This window comes from Palaemon carinicauda, chromosome 22, assembly GCF_036898095.1.
Source record: "Palaemon carinicauda isolate YSFRI2023 chromosome 22, ASM3689809v2, whole genome shotgun sequence".
NCBI lineage: Eukaryota > Metazoa > Arthropoda > Malacostraca > Decapoda > Palaemonidae > Palaemon > Palaemon carinicauda.
The window spans coordinates 36472418-36496509 of NC_090746.1; the positions used below are offsets into that span (position 1 = coordinate 36472418).

At 43.2% G+C, this 24092-nt stretch overlaps 1 protein-coding gene across 7 annotated transcripts in view; it reads left to right on the forward strand.

The window, feature by feature from the left end:
- Positions 1-20120, forward strand: part of LOC137616404 (tyrosine-protein phosphatase non-receptor type 11-like) — a 284273-nt gene extending 264153 nt beyond the window's left edge. For all 7 annotated transcript variants that reach the window (XM_068346127.1, XM_068346125.1, XM_068346128.1 and 4 more), the window contains one exon: positions 14096-20120. In XM_068346127.1, the coding sequence (XP_068202228.1) occupies positions 14096-14309 (214 nt within the window). In that variant the 3' untranslated portion in view covers positions 14310-20120. The remainder of the gene's footprint in view (positions 1-14095) is intronic.
- The last annotated feature ends 3972 nt before the right edge of the window (positions 20121-24092 follow it).

A 24092-nucleotide genomic window follows, 5' to 3' on the forward strand; every position in this document is an offset into this window, starting at 1 on the left:
CCTTGAAAGAAGTCTTCTTGATAAACTTGTTCAGGGCCGAGAGGTCGATGACTGGCCTCCATCCTCCCGTAGCTTTCTCCACCTGGAAGAGCCTGCTGTAGAACCCTGGGGATGGTTTCTGGACGGGTTGGAGGGCTCCCTTGCTCAACATGGCTGCCACTTCCCCTTGCAGGGCTGCTCTCATCTCAGTGTCCTTGGGTGCCAGCCATTCTGCTCGATGTACGGGTATTAGAGGGGGCGGATCCGACAGGAAGGGAATCCTGTATCCCTCCTTGAGGACTGTCACCGTCCAGGAGTCCGCACCATTGTCTCACCATGTTTGCCAATAATGTTTGAGGGCATCCCTCCACCTGAGGCATGGGAAGGTGTGGGGGCCTCGCTCCCTATCTCCTTCTGGGGAGACGGTTAGAATGGCCTCTCCTTGAGCCTGAATATTTTGGTCTAAAAGAGGCCTGGGCTGGGGCGCCACTCCTGCAGGAGGGCCGTGGGGATTGATGCCAGGAAGGGGAGGAGGCTTCCTGTCTAGCCAGAGGTGTAGGCGGGTAGGCCCCGCCCGCTGACGGTCTCCTGTGTGAGGGGCGTCTTGCCGCCGGCTGCCTGGGCTCGGACGAACTCTTCAACTTCCCCACTCTTTCCAGTGTTTCCGCCACCCGCCTGCAGGGGGAACACGGTCTCCGCCCCACACCGGTGCGTTCCTCAAGAATTTAGCTTCCCGCTCGGGGAGTCTCCAGGGCAGTCTGTTCAGTACTGTGTCCCTCCTCCTCAGGACCCAGTTTGCCATCTGGGTCAGGGACTGGAAGGTTAGAAATTTCATAGCCTTCCCCCCTGAGCAGATCAGTTCCTGCAGCAGGGCCTGGTTCTCTGGAACCGATAGGTCGTGCGCCAGCTGAAACCCTGCTAGGGTGCACGCCCACCAGTCCAGCCATGAGGTCACATTGACTATATCCTGCGTGGTGTCCTCCATCATGGCAGCCTCTGCTTGTGAGAACACCACCGGGGCAGTGAGGCTCCTCTCATCTGAGTTGCCCTGGTTCAGGGTAGCGATGGCTTCCTCCAGTGTGCGGGGCCCTGAGTGCCGACTGTCGGGCACATAAAATTTCTTTTGAGTCCTCAGTCCCGGTAGGAGCTTGAAGGAACCTTGGGCTCTCAGGGAGTTCTTAGGGCCCGCCACAAACCGGTCGACGTCCTCCATTCCCAGGGCAACGTCGGGCGCTAAGGGTAAGGTCAGCGATGGCTTCTGTTGGACAGGGTTGTCAACCATCCTGCCCAGACCTGACAGCCAAGCCTGCTCCGAAAACGGCTGTGGTTCGTTCAGTCTATGGTGTTGGCGAATTAGGGCTAGGACTTTCCTATACGACGAAACCTCGTCCGGGGAGCACTCGCCGGTGTCTAGCAACTCCTCAACTACTTGCACCTCCGTGTCGGTAGCATCGTCGAACACGGAGGGATCCGTGGGAGCGGAGGTATCCCTCCCCTCTTGCCGGGATGATGGAGCGGCTGTCTCCGTCACGGTTGGAGCCGCTGGGGCGGGGGTAGCCATCATGGGTCTACCCCCTCCCGGGGAAATCCGAATGGAGCTGCTTGTAGGTTGCAGTACCGGCGGGTTCCGTAACTTGGACGGCGCCGGTGCGACAAAGTGGCTGGGGGCCGAGCTGCTGGTCCTCATCCGCGGATGGTGCCGTAGAGCGGATAGAGCCGTTGACTTGCCGGGCAAGGGCAAGAGAAAGTGTGCCAACGGCTGCACCCGACGTGCGGGCGGAGCCGAAGAGACACTGGGCAAGGTAGCGGGAGTGGCTCCAGTGGCCTCCGAGGCAGGCACTGGAGCGGCAGCTGTCCTGCTCAACCCACGAGGGGGAAAAGCCACTTTCACAAACTTCCTACTTGACGAACTCTTCTTTTTGTTCCTTCTCCTCGAGGACTTAGCCTTCTTCCTCGCAGGGCTTGCGTAGGAGCTAGACTTCCTTCTTCTGGATCTCTTCCGCTTCTTCCTGGTATCCCGGTCACTGGAATCCTCAGACGAGGAAGAGCTGTAAGACGAGGAGCTGTCCGAGGAGGAAAACGAGGAGGAGGAGCTGTCGGAATCTTCCGTTTCCTCTATAATTCTTCTAGGGGCCCGGGGTCTAGATACCGGGGTCACGGGCTGCATAAAATTCGACGGAAGTGTCGCCGGGGGCGTGCGAATAGCGGCTCGGGAGGCAAACCAGCACTCGAACTCTTCTTCCTGCCGCATGGGGGACCTGAAGGGCGTCCTATGTGCTGTCCAAACAATGGAGTCGGGGCTGACGAACACGTGGTCCGCCTTTCTTTGTCCCGGCCGCCCCCGGAACCCACTGAACCTGAAAAACACTGCCACGATGGGGGGGTAGGCGCTATTTCGGGCTTCCCCACAACGGGTCTTCACTGGAGACAGGTCCTGCGGGCACCAGGACCTCGTCCACGACACATACTTCCGCCACACTAGCAGACCCCCCACTCGTCTGTGAAGACCCCACATCAACAGAATCCCCGAGAGCAGACTCATGGGGAACGGCAATAGGCCGTTTCCCTGCAACAGACTTACCTCGTCCCCTACTCTGGGTAGGGGAAGGTGAAGGAGAACCTCTCTCCGAAGGCGCTGAGGGCGAAGTCAAAGGCGAAGTAAGGCCCGCCTTCTTGGGAGAACGTTCGGGCGCCTTTTTCTTCTTAGTGGCGAACAAGGTCCACTGAAGTTCTGGCCAGGACTCGCACTCCGGGCACGTGGAAGAAGGGGAGCACTTATTTCCCCTACACGAGGCGCACAGCGTGTGCGGGTCGACATCCGGCCTGGACGGCCAGGCCCCGCAAGACTTACCAGCTTTAGGCCCGGGACAACGACGCTGGGATTCCATGATAAGGGTAACATGGACACGCAAGCAACACAAGGGAAAAGGATAATGAACACAAAGGGAACACGTGGTGTATAAGGGATGAGGAACACAATGGAACACGTGGTACACAAGGCGGATCAGACTGGATAAGTGAGAGAGAGCGGCGAGAAGATATCTACGCCGCGACCAGATGCTTACTGACGACTCAGACCTAGCAGTGCAGCATCACGCGCTGACCCCGGGTCGGTTAATGAGGAGATCTCAGATCCTTCTAAGAAAGTAGTTCAAGGTAAGTACTCCTTGTTGGAACAAACATGAATAGAGGAGAATTTCATGCACAAATAATACCCGAGGGGATCGTTTTATACAGACTATATTCTCTTGAGTTGCAAGGGAGTCTTTATTAATGATTACGTTACATTACAAAGAAAAATCCTCAGAAAATAGTACTCGGTCCAGCTCACGTTTGGCACCTGATCCCTTGATTCACACTCAAGACTGCCTGCCCTTGAGTCTTCTTACTCAAGGGTCCATCTCACTATGCCTGATCGTTATTGGTCGTTTGACCTGATAGTTCCTCAAGAACTAATCATGAGAGTAGTTAGTGATGCTTATATCAACGCTGACCTGTAATGGAATTTATGTGAGTGCCAAACCACACCCTAACTGTTATTTTTTGTCACCAAGAAAAAAGACCGTTGACGCTTAAACAGGGCAGTCTTAGTTGTCGCAATTGGTTTATATATACATACATACATTTACCAAGGCACTTTCCCCCAATTTTGGGGGGTAGCTGACATCAAACAAATGAAAAAATAGGACCTTTCCTCTCTACCTTCCTCCTAGCCAGACAAGGGACTCAACTGAGTTTGGCTGGTACTGCTAGGGTGCCACAGCCCTCCCTCCCCCGTTATCTGCCACAGATGAAGCTTCATAATGCTGAAACCACTACTGCAGCTACCTCTGCAGTCATCCAAGGCGACTGGAGGAAGTAGCAGGGCCTACCGGAATTGTGACACAATCACTCATCATTCATTCCTGTTTCTAGCATGCTCTCTTGCTTCTCTTACATCTATACTCCTATCACCCAGAGCTTTCTTTACTTCATCCATTCTCCCAAAGCTTGGCCTTCCTCTTGTACAGTAAAAAGTTGCCCGAGGGAACTTCCATCAGGATGACATGGCCGAGCCCAAAAATATATACAGTATAATATATATATATATGTATATGTATATATATATATATATATATATATATATATATATATATATATATATATATATATTATGTGTGTGTGTGTGTGTGTGTGTATTTATAAGAAACCACTGTTTCTTGAGGCGTAAGAGTAACTTAATTCCGCACATTTACGATGGTCCGAGTTCAGGTAGTCCACGATGAAGTACCCAGTCCTACCAGTTGGAATAGGGACTTGCTCCCCCATAAGGATGAGTCTTCCATGTAAAGGATGAAGATATGTATATGTACCAAAACAAATGACAAATTTGGGGATAATATTTATTTTCCTAACTATAGAAACTCGAGTCCTTTATTCACACTTTCCTTACCATCACCTACCCCCAAAAAAGTCCTGGCTGAAATCAAAGTGAGTGCACAGTGAACAAGTAGGGGCCCGGCTGGTTTACTGGCCACCTGTTGCTCTATCATCCAGCTTTGCTGATATCGAATTTCCTTTGTAAAGGACTTAGGTTTGTAAAGTTAAGAAAATACAAATTATCTCCAAATTCGTCATATTTTTTTTTTGAGGTGTATTGATTAGGGGGTTAAGACTGGAAATCAAATTGAAATCTAAGATAAGATTAGGAGTCGTATAGAAGGCTTAAGGACAAAACAGGAACTGGAATTGCTAATCTTTTCTGAATCAGACACATCAACATATGGATTCTGTCCACCATTGAAGTTGAGAACCAAGGGATATAAAGTCTTGGAATTAGCAACTTTTTCTACAGTATTTGGAAGAATAAGATTCTTTTAAACTAACCTTCCACTTATTAGGATATTTCATCTGTACTTCATTCTCTTCATCTTCCTGAATTGCAGGTTGAACTGATAGAAAATTAGCTGATTTCCCTGTTTGTTTACAACTGGAGTGAATGCGTAGATGCTGCGCATGTGCACAAATAAATCTTTTCCCCAGTAGATATACTCTACTACCATTTACATTTACCATGCTAGAGTTAACCCATGATGAACTAGTGGCTGAGTTTGCAAGCGAACAGATCACTCTGCCAAGTGAAACATGATGCAAACAGTTGAGTTTATTTGAAACTTAGCTCACCCATCAAGAAAGTTTACGAGCTCTTACTTTAGCGAGTGAGGAGATAGTAGGATCCATACTACCAACTGGGTCTTCTGGTTGACAGTCTCGTTGACTAAGAGTGACTACGATTGTAGCAATCTAGTAATTAAAGAATTTGTGACTGTGAGAGATTAGAAATAAGAAATCAAATAGACTCTTAAGTTTCTGTCTAACAAGTAAAGATGAGAATTAGCAGCTGAAGACCAGACAGGAGAATAATACTCGAAACAAGGTAGACTGACTTAATTAGAACACTTCAAAATAGATTGATCACTGAAACTGGCGTCAGTGACCTTAGATGTCAGGATGCCAGAAAACCTCAAGTCAATCAGTCAATTGATCACTGAAAATCTTAGGACTTTCTCAATAAGCCAATTTTTTTGTGTAATTGAAGAAGACACAGACCTGTCGAAAATCACACCTAAAATTTTAAGTCATACAGAGTTAAAGAAACATTATCAATGCTAAGTTCCAGATGTTGAGGAGCAACTGTCCTTAACCTACTTACAATCATACTTTGAGTTTTGTGAAGGTACAATTTCATGGCCTATAATTTGCACCATGCACTAATTTTAGCTAGATCTCTATTAAGAGATTCAGCAACCCCAGATCTACATTCAGGAGATGGAATTGATGCAGAGTAATAAACTTTAGTTCTTGAGGCCCTTTCCAATTTTTTCTTTAGAAAACTGAAAAAAAAATTGTCTTCCCTTAAAAACCCTTAAAAAGGGGACACTTTTGATGGTGCCATATAATCTTCATTTTCCTTTCAACGTTCAGTCCAATGTTATTTCCTTTTTCCCCGCCAAGCTTTTTCTACTTTCTAACACTACATTCTCTCAGTGCCAAAGTCCTCACCTTCATTTTACCGTGGAGAATATCCAAGTTTAGCTCTACAAGTACTCTCGTGTGTCATTGATTTTCTTGAGAACTGTTCCTCAGAAAACATGGAAAAGAAAATGATTGTACTATACAAAGATTCAGGGCCGTCTCCGATCTTGTCGCAATGTTCCCTTCTATTCCCACAACCTGCTCAAGTACATCAGCGATTTCATCCAAGTATTTTGTCCACAACAGCTATTGCTTGTCCTTTTGCACTCGTATCTTGTTTCACTCACTCTCTTAACATGAACTGGTGACTTTATTAGCACAACCCATCGATGAGTAGAAGAGGGAAAGAATGTAAGCAGTCGTTCCACAGCTCAAAAAAGCGTGACAATATGCAATAACACTATCTGTATAGGCTCCGGCTTAATTAAGAGAACGGTTCACTCACAGAACAAATTTGGCTTTTGGATTGACATCCTTCTGAACACTTATTATGCTTTCCAGATATCACAGCAGCATAATCATAAGCCTTTCCCTTACAATTACTAATATCATTTTCCAAAATATTTGAAGTGCACTTTAACGTCTCTCCTTCTGTGTCCATAAAACTGATGAAAGATTCCACCAAATTCGCACATGATCCTTCAATTGAAATATAGCGAAGCACTTGATTGGTTTGGTCTCTGTAAAATAAATCTAGGGTACTGTCGAAGATTATTGGGAAGTATATTGCAAGTTTAATTTAATCAACCATATCTGTCACAAGTTCTCGAAAAATGCTAATAAACTCATTTTGAATCTGAAGAAATAAATAGAACATTGTTATCTTGTCACTTACTGTATCTTTATTTGAATGTGTTTTTAAGAGGGTCATATTTAGAATTAAATTTCATTAAATCCAAAACATTTCCTCTGATTCTTCAATTCTCATTTGTTCCAACACGAATACTTACCTCGAACTACTTTCTTAGGAGTTACCTGTAATCTCCTCTCTACCGACCAGAGTTTTGTGTAGTATACCCTATACCCGTTTTCTATGGAGGGCTAACCCGGGAGTGAGAGAACGTGCTCCGAGGGTAGCCTTTGAGCTAGGTCGAGGTCCGCTTGGGTTCGTGAGCCAGTAAGTTCTCTGGTTGCGACGTGATACCATACTCTCACGTCGCTCTCGTCTCTCTCGACCCTTTGTGTCCGCCTCGTGTGTCCCGCGTGGTTACCACATGGTAGCTTTGTGCTTATCCCTTGTGTTCTTGCGTGTTCACTATCCTTCCTTGTGCTTCCCAAGTGTATCCCTTTGATTCCCTTCGTTCCAGTGCTCGCCATCGGATACGTGCATTGAGTGTGTTAGTTGGAGTGAGATACAGTGGGTGCGATACAGCACTAAGAAGAAGAAGTCGTCGAAATGTTCGCCCAGGAAATCTAGCATCTCTTCGCCGCTACCGTCACCCAGTGGACGGTCCGACGGGGCTTCTGTCTCGACTTCCCCTACCCAGAGTAGGGGACGAGGTAAGTCCGTTGCGGGGAAAGAGCCGAGGGTTCTTCCCCAGGAGTCTAATGTGTGTGAAGTGGGGGTTGCTGGGACTTCTCAGGCTAGTGGGGGGCCTGGTAGTGCTGTGTCGGGGGGTTCTGGAGACTCTGCCCTTGTGCTTGGGGGCCACGTTTCCTCCGACGACCCCTTATGGTGTAGTAATGTTGTGCCTGTTTCTTCGCCCGCTTCGTGGGCCTGTGTTTCAGGTTCTTTGGCAGCTGGCGACGCCCAGGGTAAGTTAGACTCCACGGTAAGTGAGTCCTTCGGGTGGAAGCTCCCTAAAACGCCAGGTAGGTCCCCAATGCGGATGGAAGAGGGCCTGGATACCTGGTTCCCTAGTGTAGGGCGTCAACCCTCTTTTCCAGCTCCTCTGATGGCGGTTCCAGAAACCTTCCTGCAACCCTCTACCTCTGGTACGCAGCGAGTCGCGAAGCCCTCCGTAGCCCCCGCTTCTGCCCGTCGTGCGGGTGGTACAGTTTCGTCGGGCTCTTCGGATGGTGGGGCTTCGTTCTCTTCAGAAGAAGAAACCAGGAGGAGACATCGGCGCCGGAGGGAGTGGTCCAGGAGCAGGCGTTCACGCTCAAGATCCCGTTCGAGGTTCAGCAGGATACGGTCCCGCTCTCCACGGAGGAAACACAGGAGGAGTAGGTCCCCCGATGGTGATTGGGTCTTCGTTCCCCGTAAGTCTGAATTGCAGCGTTCCCCGGACCGGCAATCCAGGGATTTCTCGCCACGAAGGCCATCCTCCAGACGAAGATAAGACCCTCGCAGGGAGAAATGCGAGAAGGCCGCTTCAGGCAGGCGTAAGGCCGCGAAGCTTCCGGTTCACCCCGCCCAGCGGGGGGAACCGTGCTTCCTTACGAGCAGCCTGGCCGAATCAGCACAGCTGGTTCGGCCCTCGGACTTTAAGGAACGGTTCCCTCCGTCGGGTCAGCCCACGGGATCCGCGTCCTCGTCCCCCAGAGAGAATGCACGAACGGTAGTCCATGGCACGGCGATGCCAGTTCTGACCCCCGAACCTGGTGCCGAGGTTTCCGCCGGGGAAGACCAGTACCACCGCAGGGGAGTGCCTGTTGTTCCAGAACCGAAGCGCCCGGTGGGAGTGCCCGGTAACCCGGCTCCTCGGGATCAGGCCGAAGGTTCTGCTGACGGTAGAGAAGGTTCCCCGACCGAGGACTCGGCCTATCGGAAGGTTATAGGCCTGATTCGAAGGCATCATAGAATTGAAGAACCGGTTACAACCGATGAGGACTACAGGAGGTCCAGCCTGACCCGCTTGATGCAGGCTCCCGTCCAACAGAAAACCTCCCTGGCCCTACCTGTGGCCCGAGATCTCGTCCTGGGACGAGCTCATGTCGATAGAGTTGTGGCAGGCAATGCCGAAGCTCCCAAAACGCAGAGCTCTTCGAAGTTGCTCCTAGGGCTCAAGACACAGAGTAGGGTTTATGTGCCAGAAGGACAATGTCCGGGAGCCTGCAAGGTGGAGCCTGCCCTCGACGTTCTGGGACAGGGTGCCTCGGAGGACAAAGCCTCTTCGGCCCCGATTTGTTTTTCGCAGTCGGAGGCTGCGATGATGGAGGAGATGTCGAAAGACTTAGTTCACGTCTCCTCTTGGTTGGACTGATGGGCTTCCACACTGGTAGGTGTTCAAGCCACATATGACTTGACGGACCAGGAACAGCAAAGCCTCCTGAGGGAGCTTATCATCTCCGGGGGCAAGACCCTGAAGTTCCTCACGTATCAGTCCCTTGCCCTGTCAGCGAATTGGGTTCTTCGCAAAAGGGACACTATTCTGGCGAAACTTTCCCGGAAGGTCCCAGACAGGGAGGCGAGGGCCACGAGGAGCCTTCCTGTGTGGGGTGACTCCTTGTTCCCCTTGAAAGAGCTAGAGGAGATCATGGAAAAGGTGGCTAAAAGAAAAGAAGTGAACGCTCCCAGGCCTCAACCGGTAAGGAGGCCCCCCTACAAGAGGTCAGCCTCAGACGGTCCCTCTACTTCTCAGGCCCCGCCTAACCTGACGAGGAGAGAAGCCCCTTCTTCTTTGTGGGCTTCAGCGCCTCAGCCCCCCCCGTAGAGGAGCTCCAGCAGCGTCGGCCTCATTTAGAACAGGGTATTCTGCCTCCAGGAGAGGCCGTTCAGGCCGCTCCTCCAGGAGGAGGTAGAGTGGGAGGCCCCCTACTCCTGCCCAAGCCTCAGGTTGGGGGATGCCTCAGACTACATTGGCAAGCATGGAAGGCTCACGGAGCAGAGCCCTGGACAGTATCTGTACTGAAGGAGGGGTACAGGTTACCGTTCTTGACAGAACCCCGCCTTTAATTCCGGCCAGCCTGTCGGAGTGGTTGGCACCCAAGGACCCGTTGAAGAGGACGGCTCTTCAAGAAGAGGTGTCCACGATGTTGGAAAAGGGCGCCATGGAGGAGATCCTGCACCCAGGGCCAGGTTTCTACAGCCGCCTGTTCCTGGTAGAAAAGGCGACGGGGGGGGTAGAGACCGGTGATAGACCTGTCAGCTCTCAACAAGTTTGTGCGAAAGACAGATTTCAAAATGGACACTCCGAAGTCAGTCTTGCTGTCCTTGAGGGAGAAAGACTACATGATGACCATAGACTTCAAAGACGCATACTTCCAAATCCCGGTCCATCCCTCAAGTCGGAAGTTTCTCCGGGTGAAATGGGGTACCCAGATCCTGCAATTCAAGACCCTCTGCTTCGGGTTGTCGACAGCTCCCCAGGTATTCACGAGAGTCTTCACGACAGTCTCGGTGTGAGCTCACGAGCGGGGCATTCGCCTCATCCGGTACCTGGACGACTGGTTGCTTCTTTTCTCCTCGGAGGACGTTTTGAAGGAGCAGGGTATAAAACTTCTCCAGTTTTGCAAGGGTCTGGGTATCATGATCAACCCAGAAAAATCGAACCTATCTCCCTCCACCAGAATGACCTATTTGGGGATGACACTGGATTCCCTACTAGTGAAAGCTTTTCCGTCAGAGGAGAGGATAAGCAATCTTATGAAGATCCTTCTTCCTTTCCTGTCGGGGCAACCCAGGAGGGCGAAGGACTGGCAAAGGCTAATAGGTCATCTGGTGTCGTTGGAGAAACTGGTTCCCCAGGGGAGACTCAGACTCAGGGCCGTCCAATGGAACCTGAAGAGCTTCTGGAACCAACTGGACTCTCCCCAGAAATTAATTCCAGTCCTACCAAACACAATACCCTCCCTGGAATGGTGGCATTGCCGGTCGAACTCGCTCAAGGGGATGCCCTTCGCGACCGAACCTCCCGAGTTGCTCCTATTCACAGACGCCTCCAACCAGGGATGGGGAGCCCATCTCCTCAACGGGACGGTGAGAGGAACCTGGATGGACGGGGAGAAAGGCCTACACATCAATGTCCTAGAGTTGAAGGCAGTCCAGAAAGCTTGCCTGCACTTCATCGTTCTACTAAGGGGAAACACTGTGGCGTTGATGTGCGACAACGCCACAGTGGTAGCGTACATAAAGAATCAGGGAGGCTTAAAATCAAGGGAGTTGTGCGATCTCGCCCTAGAGATCCTAGATTGGGCGGAAGCGAACCAGATAGTGTTATTGGCAAGGTTCATCCCCGGGAAAAAGAACGTCCTAGCCGACGGTCTCAGCAGGATGGGTCAGATAGTAGGAACAGAATGGTCCCTCCTCCCAGAAGTAGCCAGGCTCATCATTCAACGGTGGGGTTCCCCGGTGATGGACCTCTTTGCAACCAAGCTGAACGCGCAACTTCCCGTGTATTGTTCTTCTGTCCCAGACCCAAAGGCAGCCTTGGAGGATGCCTTTCAGCACAAGTGGGACAACCTAGACGTGTACGCTTTTCCCCCCTTCACGTTGATCAGGCAAGTGCTCAACAGAGTAAGGGCTGCCCGGAACTTAAGGATGACTTTGGTAGCGCCCTGGTGGCCGGAGAGAGAGTGGTTCGCAGACCTAAAAGACCTGACGAGCCATCCTCCGTGGCCACTCCCCGACAGGTCAGATCTTCTACAACAGCCACACTTTCTCAGGTTCCACGACAACCCACAGTCTCTACGCCTTCACGCCTGGAGACTATCGAGCGACTCCTGAAGAAGGAAGGATATTCGTCAGGAACGGCTAAGAGGATGTCGCGATACCTGAGAAGGTCGTCGGCAGCGGTCTACCAAGCGAAGTGGGCCTCTTTCACGAAGTGGTGCGCTTCGAAGCGCATAAAACCCCTCAAAGCCTCGGTCCCAGATATCGCAGACTTTCTAGTATATCTCAGGGACGAGATAGGGAGGTCAATCCCAGCTATAAAAGGAGTACGAGCAGCCTTGGGTCAAGTCTTCCTTCTGAAGGGCATCGACCTGGGCTCCTCTAGACACATCTCTATGCTTGTCAGGAGTTTTGAACAGTCCTGCCCCCCTCAAAATGTTAGGGTGCCTCAGTGGGACTTAGCTAGGGTCCTGAAGATGTTAAGTAGCCCCCCGTTCGAACCAATGAAGGATATTGTAGACAGGGATCTCACTCTCAAGACAGTCTTTTTGTTGGCCTTGGCCTCTGCGAAAAGGGTAGGTGAGATCCATGGGCTGTCTTATGACGTCTCTCATTCGAAGGGGTGGAAAGAGATCTCTTTCAAGTTTGTCCCTTCGTTCGTGGCGAAAACCCAGAACCCAGCAGTCTGGGATCCTAAATTCGAGGGGTTCTCTCTGCCAGCTATTCCTAGGACTGGGAATCCTGAGGATTTGAGGTTATGCCCTGTCCGTGCCATTAGAAAATACCTTGAGAGGACTGCACATCTCCGGCCAGGCATCAAGAGCCTTTTCGTCTCCACAAGTGTTACAAAGAAGCAGGTATCGAAGAATACCATATCCTTTTGGTTGAGACAAGTTATTGCCAGGGCCTACAAGGAGGAGGGACTAGCCTTGCCAGGTACTCCCAAGCCCCATGACATCAGAGGACTGAGCACTTCCTTAGCCTTTGAGAAGAACATGGCAGTGGGCCAGATCCTTCGAGCGGGCACCTGGTCGAACCAGTCAACCTGTACTGCCCATTACCTCAAGGATTATACTCAAGAAGGTCCTTAGACGGGTTCTCCATTGAGACAGTCATCTCCGCGCTCCAAGTGATTTAACGGTGAAGCCCCAGGCACAATCATGGATAGCAAAACCAGGAGACACAGGTTCGTTCCTTTTCACCCTAATCCCCGTTTCCTATCCCTATCGGAGATAACCACACTTATGTAACCATTGAAGAACATGTCTCTGCAACTGTATTACTGGACTCAGCATCAGAAGAATTTTTCAAAGGGTGAGTACTTAGACACTAACGTGAGCTCTTTGTGTAGTTTACCCTACCGTCCGTTTTCCCAGTTTGTTTTTGTTTTAGAACATAGTTCATATGTAGGCTTCTTGGCGTCCGCTTGCTGGGTCTGAAGGTCAGGAAGTCACTCCCACCTCCTAAAGTGTAAGTCTCCTAAGAAAGTAGTTCGAGGTAAGTATTCGTGTTGGAACAAATAAAAAATTTTAAGTAATTTTTATTTTTCCTAACATACTTACCAAGAACTACTTTCGGGTAATGGCTCTCCCTTTCTTCCCCGAGTGCCTTTCTGCCCTTGCAGGGACTTTTTGCAACATCCCAGGAACTTACTGACTCACTTGACCCAAGCGGACCTCGACCTAGCTCAAAGGCTACCCTCGGGGCACGTTCTCTCACTCTCGGGTTAGCCCTCCATAGAAAACGGGTATAGGGTATACTACACAAAACTCTGGTCGGTAGAGAGGAGATTACAGGTAACTCCTAAGAAAGTAGTTCTTGGTAAGTATGTTAGGAAAAATAAAAATTACTTAAAATTTTTGATATTTAGTGTAGGTTTTGTCCTCAATTCCTTCATGATATCCTATCAAGAACAAATGTAGGGAAAATAATCATTACAGTATAAAAAAATGCCATATAATAACTTGGTCTTCTTGCTGAAATTAATAAATCTAATCTATCCAATCGTAATTTTAGCTAAATCTAGTGAACAGGGCTAGAAAACATTGAAGATACCAGCCTAATGTACTGAACTTGTCCAATACATGGGATGGGATAAATAATGAGGTAGAATTTAATGAGTACTGTATTATGATTTGTAATACTCTTTCATGATTCAATTCAGTGAAAGTAGCTATTCATTCTCAAATAAAAGGGAGTTAATCAACTAATGAACAATATAATTCATTATTATCCAATATAATATTGTACTTTAGTGCATGAAAATTTTATGTGCTGAATTAAATGAGTATGGAGGATACCATTATTTATATGCATTTCATTGTTTGTATTTTAAATAATGTGTTGTATAAGCACACATTTAATGCCATGTTTATGGAATAGTCTCTTGAAGTGAAAAAAATGAAGCTTCTCAAAACTATATTTTCATAAAATCTTGAGTGAACTTGTAGAATAATTTTAATTAAGAAACTTTATTCAAGGTTATTAAGATTTTGTTGGTATACTTATCTGATTGCACTACCAAATTTAAATGGTTGCTCAAATAGTAGCTACTATATCCTAAGAAAATATTACATTTATGTTTTTAACAGAATTATTTGTTTTTAGACCTCCTGACGAACTTCCGAAGCAGATCTATGAAAACGTTCCTCCGGCTGTGAAAGAAAAGAAAAAATCTACTACTATATCTCCAACAACTCCAACTTCTCCAACCTTCCCTTCCTCATCTATGGGTTTTCCTACATCAATAGCTGGTGCTACTACAGCTTTCCCTTCCTCTACTACTGTTCCACATCCTTCTGTGCCCCCAAGAGCCACTTGACAAGAAAATGCAGAGTAGAAAGGCTACCTCACATGAAATACATAATTTTAATATATTGGTCAGTGTAATAGTTTCTTTACAGACTCTCTATTCAAGTATTCTTTAAAGTCTCGGCATATTTTTTAAATTTTGGAGCAGGTCAGACAGTGTTGCAATGCTTGATCATATCTGTAATTCAGTACTGGAAGATGTGGAAAATAAGAATAAAATGTGGCAGCTGATATAGTACATGTGTTGTCAATGTCTATGAACCATCATATGTAGTTACTTGAGAAACATTGACTCTGAAATATGTGAACCTGCTGTACTTAACAGTTTTCAAATATTGTTTGTGATTGTAAAATTACATGGTATTTCAGTTTTTGGAATATATACCACTATGACTATAGTACTGTATATATGCTATTGAATGCGTTGATTATAATTGTATGTAATAGTATACTGTATGTTCAAACTTTTGAGCAGTGCGTTGTCTGTAACAAAGGGCAGAACTGTCTTACAAACTGTTCTAAAGCGTGGCTACATTTAACATCGAGGGGCCATATGTTTAATTGTTTGGTACTAAAGTTCCATAACATCAGTAATTCCAGTGCAGTAGAAATTAATCCAATTTATTTCGGACTTTAGGAATACAGTATATGACCGGTTCATTAGTCTAGCCAAGTCATGTTGAGAGTGCTTCATGTAAGGAAAGCTAATTGACCTTGGAATTTTTTTTAGAAATTATACAATAGGCTTGTTTAAATGACTAGGAGGTACTGTACAGTAACTGTAATAGATTACACCAGACTTCTATCCAGAAGTTTATGTTTCTTATGCTGTACAGTACACTATTTTAAGAACCAAAATTGCCTATAGACCTTGGACACAGTAAAATTAATGTTTGTGATTTAAAATTATAATGGTTATTGAGGTTTAGAAAATGTATTTATTTATACAGCATTTTATCAAGTATACATTTCAAGTCACTTATTACCCAGTTATGAGGAAAATCATTCTCAAGCACATGTGACCTCTTCAATGACCTAAAACAAATGTTCTTGTTTGCCATTTATAGAAAAAGAAAAATGTTTTTATGTATCATTTTAAAGTAAAGCATCTCGAACCTTTCTGCTCTTGAGTAAGGTGGGCACTCTATTTATTTATTAAAGAGTTTTTGTACAAAGTACTCCTGTCTTACAAGGTTATAAAATATACATGTGGTTATAATTTTAGATAATGTAGAATCTATGTAACTTGAAAAGAGAGAAAGTCAAAGTAGCGCCAAGTGTCTCCTCCTCCTGATTCAGATGCAGACTGTATGGCTAGTCATCTGCATTTGCTTAGCTGGATTGGATTAAATGAACCACCTTTTTATTAAAATTTATTTGATATTTTAAAGTGAAAAAGGAAAATTTATTAGTTTCACTACGAATTATTGAATTTTGTATATTTGATAAGATTAATTTTGATATGTACCTGATGTAAATGTATCATTTAAGATATTTTTGTGCGCAATTGGCTGGTGTTTTAGTAGGTTGCGTACATTCCAAAACTTTCTAGTGATATACAGTACTGTATATTAAAAGAAGAAAAAGCAGAAATCTTGAGCACCTTTTCCTTCAAAGCAAAATTCATAAGATACTACAGTTTTGTTATAGCTGTAGATTTTTAAAGATAAATCAAAGTAGTGGAAAATTTAATATTGTCTATGAAAGTGAGATCCTATACCTTAGTCTAAAAGGTAAATTTATTTTCTTTAGCTATCTTTGTAGCTTTTGCGTACAATACTCTTTTTTTTTTTTATCATATTCAAGTTGTTTTGTATTTGGATGATATCCAAGACAATTTTAAAATTTATGAAACTTGTATCACCTTACATCTTATTTAACTGAGAGTTGCAATGTCCGAGTCTTAAACTAGTTGACTAAAAATTTGTATCACTTTATATTTTATTTAACTGAAAGTTGCAATATCCGAGTCTTAAATTAGTTGGCTGTCTAAGAATCCAAGTTAGAAATTACTGAGACATTCAAGTTTCTGTCATTTTAGTTTTTTTTATAAGATGGCTCTTGTATGGAACAGCATTCCTAGAGAGTAACTGCCATTGACTATATTAATGCTTTTTTTTTTTTCTTTTTTGCATAAAATAAGCAAGCTTACTTTTTTTCTTAATCAATGTGGAACTTGCTTGCCTTGCATTTATTACATATTAAGAACTTTTACTTCTAATCTTCTCTGAAAACATATAAAGTGAATAGCACAAAAAAGAAATTGTATATATAAGTATTCCGAAGATTTATAGATATAAGTTATGTATGTGATATGGTATAGCCAGAATAAATATAATGTTGATGAATGCCATTATTCATCAATGATAACATGGGCATCTTCACTAATGGCATAGTTAAGTGACAAAGCACTCTCATGGAATACTGTGACCTAGCATTCATTTGCCAAGTCAGCTAGGGTGATCCAGAGGTTTTAGGACAAGTATAGTATTTGATTGCACAACTGTGCTAGCAAGATACTTGTATTTCATGATGTGGAATGCTTCAGGAGTAAATATTGTAAATACAGCACTGTATTTGGTAGAGTAGTTATTCATATAGTATTTTATTATTGACAATGGCTTGTAATACTTGAAATGCTATTACCGGTATATAAACAAATTGATCCCATCAGAAAAAGTTGGAGTGCTCAAACATAAATTCTGTCTCTCAAGTGTTGTGTCAAGGGATAATGAACTTCAGTATCAAGTTGTTTTTTAGTGTAAATGTATACAGTGTTGCTAGAATGCTCTTTCATTTAGATCATGACTGACAAAAACACTGTAATGAGTTATATACTAGTTAGTTATGTATGTTTATTTTTCTACAGTTGGTCAAATTGAGCTATGAGCCCCACACAAAGTACATAGGTTATGCAAACCCGTTCAAGAAAACCTCTCCATCTGGTCATGCAGGTTGCATTTATATTTTTATATAAGTTTACTGTTGCACAAATTTTGTGAAGGTTATGCTATGAAGAGATGCATATTGTAACTAAGTCTTTTAGTTATGATAAAAACAAGCCGTCCCATTTCTATGAACAGATTTTTGATTGCCTAGGAATTTTTGTTTCCTTTTTTTCTTGTGTAACATTTATCCAGACTATGGTCATTAGAATTTTATTAAGATTACAAAACTTAAATTTTACAAAGAATTTCAGTGAGTACATTTTTAAACATTATTTTTGGATTAGCTCCTGTGAGGTCCCCAAAGGACATTCCTGTATAGGCTGGAACAGGTACTCCAGTACATGATATATCAAAGAAATATAGTCTTCCTGGCTCTAGGGCCAGTGTATCAACATGCAAGGCTCAGCTGGCTGTGTTTATATGGAAGTCTCACAGATTCGGAGTCTGTTGAACACCTCCCATGTTGAATTTCTCTGCTAACTAATGACATGTCACTCACTAAAAACAATTATTAATGCTAAAAACAATGCTTTTCAGTCATTTGTGTCCTGTCAGGCAACCATCTTTTGAATCCAATGTGTGTCTTCTCTTCATGAGTCTAGGGAGGTGGTTAGCTTTGGGAACTACAGCACCTCCCTAAAACGAGGTTCATCCTCCCAAAATCCCTTTTTTAAGTTAGCTGCGGGAAAAAAAAGGTAGATTTGATTACTACAAGGGTCAAGTTACTTATAATCAAGTAAGTGACCAATTCATGCCTACATATATTATTATTATTATTATTGTCAGGCTGGGAGGAACGTAGAGAGTAGAGGTCCCCTTTTTGTTTTGTTTCATTTGTTGATGTCGGCTACCCCCCAAAATTGGGGGAAGTGCCTTGGTATATTTATGTATGTATGTATTATTATTATTATTATTACTAGCCAAGCTACAACCCTAGTTGGAAAAGCAAGATGCTATAAGCCCCAAGGGCTCCAATAGGGAAAAATAGCCCAGTGAGGAAAGGAAACAAGGAAATGAATAAATGATGAGAACAATTTAACAATAAATCATTCTAAAACCGTAACAACGTCAAAACAGATATGTCATATATAAACTATAAAAACTCGTGTCAGCCTGGTCAACATAAAAAATTTGCTCCAACTTTGAACTTTTGAAGTTCTACTGATTCAACTACCTGATTAGGAAGATCATTCCACAACTTGATAACAGCTGGAATAAAACTTCTAGAATACTGTGTAGTATTGAGCCTCATGATGGAGAAGGCCTGGCTATAAGAATTAATTGCCTGCCCAGTATTACGAACGGGATAGAATTGTCCAGGGAGATCTGAATGTAAAGGATGGTCAGTTATGAAAAATCTTATGCAACAACCAGAAAATCAACCCACTCACCCTGATGAGAGGAAATTCTTAGAGAAGGAGCTAGAGGATCATCATAGCACCTTTGCTGAGGGACCCAGAACTTTTACCCATTTTCCCCTGTTGATGCACTGGTCGGAGGGCAGGGAAGACAATATTTCTTTGGTGTATATGTTGTATTGGACTCCCTGATTAAGTCTTTACAGCTAAGTCCTTGGGAACACACTGCACCTCCCCAAAACTAGGTTTTTCCTTAGTCGATACCTCTTATTTTGAAGCCATATATCAAACTGAACCAACAGAAACATTTCTGGTTATTCATATGGAATTGCAACAGGACAGTTTTGTTTTAATTTTGTGGGTGCCAAAAACTAAAAGTACTGTCTTTGTGAATTTGTGCTATGTGCTTGAATCTGTTGTCTTTGCAAAAAATATATATAAACTTCATGCTCCCTTGCTGTAAATTACTTCAGTGTTTTCCTTAAGTGTTCATACATGTTCATTTTGGTGAACATTATATTTCTATAATTGAATAACTATTTTTCCCTTTGGCATGTCTATTAGTATGCTGATCCTGTGCTTACCTCATTATGCTGCTAATCATTTAGTGTGATTCAGTGTTAGATTTGGAAACAGAAAATATTAGGAAACACTAAGGAACATATGCAGTAGATAACACTGTAATACTGTAACAGTAAAGATTCGAGTTAGATACTCTGTAATTATGGGATATTGTGTATGTGTTGCTCTTTATGTAAGAAAGCAAAGTCATCATTTCAAGTTGAGGGTGTAATTGAGAAAACAAAGATTATTGAAGGCAAGCATCCATGATACAAAAATGTCTTACAAAATTACTGAATAGAGGGCTTTAATCAATCCTTTAGTTATGGGTGAGCCCTAAAAAATAAAAAAAAAATAAACTTTCCTTTGAGGTTAGTGTGTTGGTAAACAAAATTAATAATGTTAACGGGACTGAAAAATTAATTTGAATGTTACTTGTAATTTATAGAATTTAAACTTCACTACAAAATGTTCCCTTTGAGAATAGAAGAAAAATTTGTACAATACTGTATAATTTACAATATTATAAACTACCTAGCATAATTTTCTAGCTAAATGTACCATGTTATTTTAAATTGTATACAGTATTTAGATAAATCTCTTTGAAGGTAGTGATGCTTTTGTTTACATTGTGAATATAACATTGTATTCGTAAGTCAAGACTGTGCAGCTAAATTTTGCAGTGTATCACAAGTTCAGGGACCAATATGCATATGTCATAATTTTGCAGGGTGTCCTGACACATAAAAAAGACATTACAGTATATTTCTTTTTTTTTATATGAAATTCAATTTCAGTAGGTCATTATTTTATTACACTTTTTGTGTTACCTTTGTATTTATAAGCAATATCCTGTAACCTGAAACTGACTATATGTATGGATGTTGTTGCTTAATGCTAGATTTAAATTTCCTATTTAATGTTCCAAAATATATACAGATTTTATTGTATTCATATAGACTTTGATTGAACATAATTTAATTTTGAGTGTTAAATTTAAAAGAAAATTTCTAGAAAATTGTAGCACTAGTTAAAAAATAAATACAAACCATTGTCCTTTACATAGGAGAGCGATAACAGCAAAGCTGGGAATACTACAACTGTAAAAACAATTTTTATTCTTCCTAGCTTTACAGACCTGATTCATTTCAGTGGGTTACTCCTAGTCTCATTTTCTATGACCAGATAATAAAAAAAGAAAAAGGGTTTGTTTGCATCATATTAGGTTCACTGCATGGCAGCGTTATACGCTGCTAAATGGCTTACGTCACTCTTCGATGAAAGTCTTGTGGGACGGTTGAGGTGGGACCTTTAATTAAATGATTCGGGTTTGTATAGCTAGGAAATATACATATTGTTTTTAAAGTTTGTAGTTTATTCCTATGCGGATACAAAGTCATTAAAATGAGAGTCTTCATTAGGAGTTGGGATAGGTCTCTGCTTAATAGGTATTCACTCTCTCTGACATTTACAATTACGTGTAAATGAGTAAAAATCAGAAGTTGATTAGTCAGGGACTATTTAGCCAGCTCATAAAGAGGCACGGCTGTAGTGTCCAACCCTCTAGGTTCAGTCTTAGACAAAAGTGAAGCCATATGAAATTTGTCAGATTAATGTATATCAAATATACAGTAATGCCTCAACATAAAATTAATTCGTTCTAGAGTGGCTTTCGTTTCGTGAAAATTTTGTGCTATAAGTCACATTTTACATGTAAATCCCAACCCCCCAAAAACCATTTAATTTTATAATAAAGCTACAGTATAACGACAATGAAATACTGAACAGCCAAATACATTTCAACCCTTCAATATACGTAAACTAACTGTTGATACTTGTAAATTAAGTAGTTATTTGAAGATAATGCAATAATAAATTGTAAATAAAACAACACATACAGTACAATACTGTACACATACAAAATATACAGTACTATATGTACTCTACTATTTTGGTTACCCTTACTATATGTAAGCAACCCATTTTCTTCAATTGGGCTCATATTTTTAACGGGTGACTTTTATTCTCGGCCTGGCTTGCAACTTTTTCTTTTTTTTTCACGAAACATTTTTTGCAATGCGAGTCAGAAAAGTTTTCGCATCTTTTTTCGCAGCATGAAAATTTCTTGAGCAGACTTGTGAAAAGAGGTATGATTGTATGCAATTATAACTGAAAAAGCATGTTAAGATAATCTTACTTGCACATTAGGGTTTTTTCCAAGCTAGAGCGTCAGGTCCATTTGTAATCACACCCAGACTTGCCCACATTTCTTACACTAATAATACAGAGTATAACTGATGCCTTTGATAAAAACAGTAAGGTGTCCTCTAAGAGTTTTCAGGTTAGACTATTGTTGAGCTGCCACAATAGGGCCTAAAGTGTTTTGTTTCTTCCAGACACTGGCTCCAAGAACTTGGGCTACTGAGCAGTTCTTGTGGAATTTTAGGGTTACAGCCAGACCACGGAAATCATGTGCTCTAAGGGGGTGTCCCTGGCGACACTTCCCCTGAAGATCTATATGCTCTTGTAATAGTTTTCCTCAGCCAAAAGGAAATTGTGTTCTGGGTACCCTTTTGGAGTGACCTGTGCTCACAATCAAATAAGAAATCTTAGATTCAAGAGAGGCTGTTCTTTTCAAGTATTTATGGACTGCTCTTATGGGACAGAGTAAAAGGTTATCCGGGTCATCAGTTACCTCCTTGAGAGACAGTATCGTGAAAGAGTCAAATTTGATGTCATTCTCGACCAGATTTTGTGTTTTGGCCACAAACTTGAGAACAAAAGATAGTTCATTCTTTCCACCCTCTGAAATGTGACATTAAATGAGATAGCCCATGTAGTTCACTTACTTTCTTGGCTGAAGCTAAGCCAAGGAGAAAACAGTCTTGAGGGTAAGATTCCTGTCCAAGGCTTTATACATACATACTTATACCAAGGCACTTCCCCCAATTTTGGGGGATAGCCGACATCAACAAATGAAACAAAACAAAAAAGGGGACCTTTACTTTCTACGTTCCTCCAGCCTAACAAGGGACTCAACCAAGGCTTTATACATGGGTTAAATTCTGTTTCTCCTACTGATCGCCATAGCTTAAGGGGACCGTCCGCCATGTCTGCCATTTTTTTTTTTCTAATGATCCAATTTTAAATATTTAACTTAGCCGGTGAATATATAATAGCTGCAACTCTGCGGCTCGACAGAAAACATACTAAAAAAACTCGCGAGTGATCGCTATGAAGGTTGCGGGTGTGCCCACCAGCGCCAACTGTCGGCCAGATACCACTCTTGTATGTAAACAAAACCTTCAATTCTTCTCTGTCGACGTTGACGACAAGACGTATCAATACTCGCTGTAGAACCTGGAGTTTTCTCAACATATTTGGTGAAGTACTTCTTTTTGGTTTGAGCTTTCGCAGTGCAGGTGTTTTATCTTCATCTTAAATCTTGAACTCGTTTTTGGATAGATTTAATTTTTGATGACAAAGAGAGTATGGACTTTCTTTGACTTTTAAATGGCCGACCCTTCCCTTAGACGGAAGTGTGTTTAGGCTTTTAGCAATTATCTTATCACGTTATAAATTAATTATAGATTTTCCTCTATATATTTTATATCTCACCGCCTTTATTAGGCCTCTTCGATTAACTTTCCATTTATAATAAACATAAAAATAAATTTTAATGATTTGTTTATATGCGACCTTTCCTGAGAGTAGGCGGTCCTTACTTGGAAACCGAAGTTAAACAACGTTGAGCCCTTTCAATCGTAAATAGCTTTTAAAGAGCTAATGATTTAAAACTTATTAAATGAATATTTTTTAATAGATATTTTATGAAAGATTTTTTTTGAATAGTCTTCGTACTGTTTCAAAGATGAACTAACGTTTAGTTTATTTATGCTACGCAGTTTGCGCTCTATCGTTACGATAGAGAGAGAGTATCACGGTTTCAGTTTGCAGAAAGAGTAAATCGATTCTGACGTTTTGTTCATTCTTCTTTCAAAGCTTAAATGTTTTAAATTCTATTTTTAAGGAACTTTTTAATTGAAAAACCTTTCAGTTTTTTCCTTTGGTCAAATAACATGTTTTTTTGACGAAACGTAAGTGGGCTCTTCTCTTAGGTGCGAAATCAAGAAAGAGAGAGATAGAGACGGAGGGAGAGAGAGGAGAGAAAACGTTCCGTTCAAGCGGGTAACGTTGTTCTCGAGTTACTCTCGTCCCTAGTCTCTGTACGGGGAGAAAGGATAAAGCGTTTTTAGTTTTTTATTCTCGTCCCCAGGCAATGTACGGTGAGAGATTGAAAACGTAGTTTTGAATGAACTAGTGTTTAGTCTCTTCCCCAGCCACTGATTTTTTTATCTTAAAATATGTTTACTGTTTTTTTGCTGGTATTAATGTGCTTGCATTATACGACTGATTTCGCAATTACTACCTTTTGATGAGGGTAGAATTGCGTGCTTCAGGTAGAAATCAGTAAAAGTTTCGATTTCAGTGAAATAAGTGCAAAACAGAAAATCGTAGTGATAAAGTGATATTACGCAAAGTGTTATCAGTGTTGCGACCGAGGGTTCGTCTGTTCGTGCCTGTCGTTCGCCTAGTCCGGGACCTCTTGCAAGCTCCCAAGCCCAGGGGAGAAGTAATGTCGTACGACTTATGGGTTCGAGAGGCCTTGATCAGCGAACAGACGTTCCCTCTATGGTATCGGGTGTATCTTACCAAGATCACCCCTACCATAAGGCGAGAGAGACGATTTTCTCCTCGTCATCCGAAGGCTTTTCGCATAAGAAACCTGAAACAAGGTTTCGAGGCCCTTAAGCGAAAGTCAGTCCTTTCAGGACAGGTCCAGCGTCCTGGTTGTAGCCATTAGGACAGCTCTGACCCTATGCAGTCATCGGAAGACTGCTCGCCGCCTAACAAAAGCGTAACACA